The 6042-nt window shown below is 50.0% G+C and overlaps 1 protein-coding gene across 2 annotated transcripts in view; it reads left to right on the top strand.

Annotated features, from left to right (window-relative positions):
• Stpg4 (sperm-tail PG-rich repeat containing 4) overlaps positions 1–3327 on the top strand; it is a 36302-nt gene extending 32975 nt beyond the window's left edge. The window contains exons 4-5 of one of the 2 annotated variants that reach the window (XM_010615790.2): positions 738–842; positions 2720–3327. In XM_010615790.2, the coding sequence (XP_010614092.1) occupies positions 738–842; positions 2720–2836 (222 nt within the window). In that variant the 3' untranslated portion in view covers positions 2837–3327. The remainder of the gene's footprint in view (positions 1–737; positions 843–2719) is intronic. The other variant, XM_010615789.2, reaches the window with a different exon arrangement.
• The last annotated feature ends 2715 nt before the right edge of the window (positions 3328–6042 follow it).

Genomic DNA, 6042 nt, shown 5'->3' with positions numbered 1-6042 from the left:
TTAAAAAAAAAAAAAAAAAAGTATCCCATTGTTTTCAATAGAATTTATTTGATTATTAATAAGGCTCCCCCCACTCCCAGTTTGCTTATTGAACGTTTGCATTTTTGCATTTTCTCTTTGTGAACTGCCTTTTGCTAATTTCCCTGTCGGGGTGCTTGCCTTTTTAAAAATTGTGTTCATCCATTTGTGTTAATCTCATAGCACTGGGCTTATTTCCATGAATGGCTGTGAATACTTTTCTAGACTCAGATAACTGATGTTATGAGAATATGAAAGAGTAAGCGTAGGGCCGGGGATTTGGCTCAGTGATTCCGCTGCCTGCCTCACAAGGGCACGAGTTCAATCCCTGGTACAAAAAGAAAAAAGAAAAAAAAAGAAAGGGTAAGTGTGTTTCCTGAAGCTAACAGCTCAGGGAAGCAAGTTAGTATCAACAATGTGAAAGTCAGCAGGAGCCCAGTTGTGGGGAGAGAGCTTGTAGGTGTCAGGGACCCTAGCAGGGATAAGGGAGAGGCATTTACAGGTCACTTTATCTTCTTCAGTCCTTACAGTTTGCAGGCAAAACACGCATTACCCCTTTTCCCCATTTTCCCCAGGTCACACCTTAATAAGACCTTTTGAGCCCAGATCTGGAGATTTTCTGACTCATGCATTTATTTGTGGAAGATAAATAAAGCCTTAAAATACATCAAATGTTAGTAATAATCAAACGTTCTTTTTCCTTTTCTAATATCCTATAGCGTGAAGGCCCAGGACCAGGTCACTATAACTTGAAAACACCTCCAACAAGTTCTATTGCTTCTTGTTTTCAATCCAGGGTACCCCGGCTTTTGCCTAGTTTTTCAGTAAGTATTCTAAAGGACAGATGCCCCTGAGGGGTGGCTTCAGTGTGGGTCCCAAGGCTCTGGCAAAGGGGGTAGGGTGAGATGGAGGGACCGTAGTTACATTTCTGGTGTACAGTGGCCTGCTGTGGCAGTTGGAATGTAGCATCGCTATTGTGATGGTGACCAGACTGCCTATCTTCTGACCTGGATAATTTCAGGGGACATAGAGCAGCCATGGGCTGTGTAAAGTCACCATTTTCAGCCTCCAGAACCAACAATCTATACATGTTTGGCTTCTGGGAGCCCAATGAAGCAGAGAGCTAAAGCCAAAACAGTAACACTGAACCAAATGGGACCACTAAGGCGTGAGCATTCAGTCTCTCCCAGGACTGGCAGAAGACAGAAGAAGCCCACAGCCACAGACAACTGCAAAAAAAATGGATTCTGGGGCACACAGAGCCTCAAAAGCCCTGAAAAAACAGGAAATATCACAGAAACATGATGTGGAGTATGCTGATGGTAGCATTTAAAAATATTTTACAATGCTAAAACCATTTTAATAGCTTCATTGTTCCCTGCCTGCACCCTAGTCTGAAAGTCACCAAGACTTGCTGGTGTGGGCTTATTGGAGATGGCCAGGAAGACACAAAGACACATTCTGCCTGTAAGAAAATGGTTCCCCTGGGAGCTCTAGGGGATAGGAGACAAGTTGCAGCAAATGATCCAAGAGGGCTAGTGTTGCTACTCTCTGGGCTGCCTGTTACCTCCCTTCACCTTGCCTAGCCTTTGGAATCTCTGACCAGAGCTGCTGGGGCCACCCAAGTGCTGGGATTACAGGCACACACCACTGTGCCCATCTTCAAACCCTTGTCCTTAATTGCAACACCAGTGTCTCTTTGGCTGGCCCAAGATAAAAATCCCTTTGTATTTCAAGATCATGCAAAACCCATCGAAGGGCATTCATTTGTATTTATCGCTACAGAAGAGAAACTGTCTGAATTTCTGACCACATGTTTGGTATAAGAACTTCATCAAAATTAAAATGTGACAGCTTAAGAATGAGAACTTGTGGATTCCTTAAGAATACTTCTGGCCCTGGGTCCACAGACTCAGGCCGAGAAACGCTGCTTTATCACAGGGGGTCAGCCACAGTTTAGGAGCAATGTTCTCCCCACCCACAGACATACTAGGAATTGATCCCGGAGCCTGTACACCCTAGGCAAGTGTTCTATCACTCTGAGAAATTCCCAGCCCTTTTGTTTATTTCTAAATATTTATTATTTGTTTTTGCAGGCCTGGAGATTTGAACCCAGGGCCTTGGTACTGAGCTATGTCCCTAGCCCATTTCATTTTTATTTTGAGACGTGGCCTTGGTGAGTGGTCCAGGCTGGACTGGCCTTCTTGAGCCTTCTGCCTCAGCCTCCCAAGTAGCTGAGATTACAGATGTGTGCCCCCCCGCCGCCGCTCTCAGCCAGTTTGGACTTTTGAGTTAGGTCATCCAGGTTCAGAATCCAGTCTCTCCAGCCATTTGCTGCTGGACAAGGTCATTGGAGGGAAGGTAGATGGCATTTCTGGGGACAGACACTGCCAGGACAGAGCACCCACTGGGAGACAGTGTCTCTTGAGGTGCTGGTGGAACGTGACCCCACCTCCCTGAGCAGGTGCCCTAGCTTGTCCTGCACTTGACTCAGCACCTCTCTAGCCTCATGGTGACTCTAGCAAGAGCCGCCTCACCTTGGCTCCCAGATGCCGTCCGATTTGAGGCCCCCCAGCGCAGTGTGGCTTGACTCCCTCCAGGGGGATTCATCCGTCAGCCACATCACAGCCAGCAGCCAGACGCAGGGGGTTCTGGGTTCTGTGCCAGCGTCTCATCAGTCCCCACCTTCTCTTGTTTTCAGAAAACCCCAGGTCCAGGAGCATATGCGTCTGCCAGACAGTTCCCAAAGCAGTCCCCAACCATAGCCAGAATGGGCAGAGAGCACAGCCTCTTCTTCAACAACACAATCGGCTTTTAAAATAAAGCAGTCGTGACACCAAGCTACTTGGAGTTACAGCAAGTGATTAGGGTTACCAAACTGTACCGTGACTATGCCTTCGGAGGGTTTGACCATTGCAGAGCTGGGTCCCATGGGCTCCACCGCCTTAGTGCTGAGCGACCTCCAGCTCCCCTTGAAGGCTTCCTCGGGTCATGGGCATTAAACCAGGGCCACATGGAGCCTAACAGTGTCCCAAAGGTGGCACTTTTCCTTTTCCAACTCCCTGAAAAGAACAGCATTGATTCAACTGATGAGTACAGTCGTGTGCTAAATGGTGACGTTCTGGTCAGTGAGACACAAACAGCAGCAGTCGCTGAAGAACACAATGGAGTGGAAACATTCTCACTGCCTAGTAACCCGGTGGCCCGAGGCATGTACTCAAGGGTGCGTGATGAAGCTGGGTGGACACGCTGCCCACCAGTGCTGGAGCTGCGTGGCACGTACAGGTGTGTATCGTGCATGTTTGTTTTGTATTTGGTACCAGGGATCAAACTCGGGCCCTTGCGCTTGCGAGGCAGGCGGCTGGAACCACTGAGCCGAATCCCCGGCCCTTTCGTGCATGTTTGACTCTGACTATTGGTGATCGGTGCCTAGATTTACTGTACTATACTTTTTTCTTTTGGCACTGGGGACCAAACCAAGGGCCTCCTGTGCACCACTCCTACTGATAAAAAAACCTCATTTGCTGTAACAGTGTACCGTGTTACCCTGGCAACAGCCATTTGTGTCTTATGTTCACCTCCTGCCTCCACCACACTATTTGATTTTGTGATTGATTCTGTATTGCTTTGTCCATCATGGCCTGAGAAGCAACCGGCTACACCACATATCTGTCTGCCACAGAGCCTCGGTGTGTAGCCAGGTGCTACCATCTGGCTTTGTGTTCACCCAGAGAGCAAAACAACCAACAGCTTATTCTCAGAACGTGTCCTCATCGGTAAGCGACACGTGACTGTAATTCTCACTTCAAGTCAAGGAAGATGTGCAAGGTACTGAGCAGTCTTGGGGACTGGAGCTGGAAACAGATGACTAAGGTAGGGAACAGAGCTCGGGGAGGGTTCAAGGCCTGAAAGGAGAGCTCAAGAAGCTGAGAAGTCTGTGCCAAGAAGCTGCTGCAGGTCCCGGAGCTCGGGGGCTGTCCTCACGAGAGTGAGAGCGCCAGTGGGAAGACAGTTGCTAGGCTCAGGAAGCCGCCGGGTCACTGTAGTCGGTACACAGCGATTGTGCACATCCTGGGTGCACGCAGCAGCAGGGTAGTGTGGCTGGCGCCTATAGAAGGGACCAGGAGTCCGAGACCAGCAGAGGAAGGGAGAGGGTTGGGCAACGGCTGCCATCTGGACAACACTGGGAGCCCCGCACACCAGGAGGAGCTGTGCTCTATCTAGGAAAGCCTGGGAGTGCAGGGGTGCCAGAGTCATTCATAAATAACCGGAAGGAATTTTTGAACAATTAAATGTTTGTTTTATTATATTTCTGTTTTCTTTTTATTTTTTTGGTATGGGGATCAAACTTGGGTCCTTGTGTTTGCGGCAGGCCCTGGAACCACTGAGCTAAAAATCCCCAGCCAATGTTTTATTATATTTAAAAGGGGAAACACCCATGTCTCTTCCTTATACTTACCAGCCCTTATAAAATGGGCACTGGGGTGGGGCAGGGATGGCTGCCATCCCCCGAGTCTCCCACTTTTACAGGGGACTGTGGGAACCCAGAGGAGAACTGAGGCCTCATTGGCCCCTCTGCAAGCACGAAGGAGAAAGGCTGCACTCAGGCTGATTGCATACTGCAGCTCTTAGGGAAAAGTTAAGACAGCTGAGGTTAAGTTGTTTACCTGAGCGTGGCAAGCAGATGAATCTTGTGTGACTTTGATTGCTCGTACTGGTTATTGGGTGAATAAAGGCAAGATGAGCCGGACCCTCAGGGCTCCTCCGTGAGAGCCCCTAGCTGCCTGCATGTTAAACAGTCTGTGTCCCGTCATTCATCCTCGTTCACCTCTGGGTTAGGGAGAGTAAGGTAGCGGGCCTAGGTCCCGGAACAAGACTGGCCTAGTAGGTCAACTACAGGTGGCTCCCAACATAGGGCTCAGGACCCGGGCTCAGCTGCAGGGGTCACTGCGCTATGTTCCTGGGGCACAGGGGACAGCCAGGTGCATCACCCTTCTCTCCCTGCCCCAGGCTACATCTCAGTCCGCTTTGATTAGAACAGGCCAGAGCAGATGGTTTCAATCTTGGGGGGGGGGTCAGAGTTCTCACACAGCTGGAAGTCATGCCTGAAGGTTCTGATGGAAGAGCTTCCTCTAGGATTCGGGTCCTGGTGGTACTGGATACCAGGGACACATTCTAGAATGGGAGCACTGGGAGGTGGTCATGTATGTCTCCGTCCAGGGTAGTAGATGGGAAGTTAGAGCAACTGCTTAGACTAGCAAGGGGAAGGAGTATTCTGAGGAAAGCACAGTATTTGGGGAACCTTACTGACAAGAGGGTGAAATGGGAGCTGGAAGGACCCCACCCACCTGCCCTTCTGGCCCCAGAGCCCAACTTTCAGTGCCCGTTTCCTTCTCCAGGGCAGATGTAGCTGCAGGGCCCACCTGCAGTGAGGATGTGACTAGGTGAGGGCTGGCTCCCCAGTGTCAAGAGAGAATGGAGATCCCTTTGCCATGAGAAGGGGAGGGGACAGGAGCAGCTGGCAGGAACCGAGACTTCCTGGGGTGGAGCCACTGGGGACATTCTGTTGGGCCATCGGACAGGCCTTGGGGTCTATATGCCCACCTGGGGCCTTCACTAAGCTTCACCTCTGCCTCCTGACTGGCCTGGGCTTCCTTTCTGGAGCTGGGGCACCTGAACTTACACCTGTCTTTTACTCTCAGTCTGTCCTTGCCTTGTTTTGTTATTCAGGATGAGGTGACAGGGACTTCAGTGTCAGAGTTGGCAGAGGGCTTCGCGAGAGCTGTTGGTGAACACAGTGTTTCCCTTTGCCTTTTGGTAGTTTATAGTGTTTTCTTTTTTTGGTACTGGGGATCCAACTTGGGACCTTGTGCTTTCAAGGCAAGCAGCGGAACCACTGAGCTGAATCCCCCAGCCCTACAGTGTTTTCACTGTACTGAATTTCATTCAGCTGGGGAAGTTTACCAGAGAGACCAGAGAGACTCTAAATGTTTTCCCCTCCATGAGCCCAGCCCTGGGACAGTA

This window comes from Fukomys damarensis, unplaced genomic scaffold, assembly GCF_012274545.1.
Source record: "Fukomys damarensis isolate Sample0158 unplaced genomic scaffold, DMR_v1.0_HiC HiC_scaffold_2, whole genome shotgun sequence".
NCBI lineage: Eukaryota > Metazoa > Chordata > Mammalia > Rodentia > Bathyergidae > Fukomys > Fukomys damarensis.
Note: the sequence above shows the minus strand (reverse complement) of the source record. Positions and strands in the feature narration are given on the sequence as shown.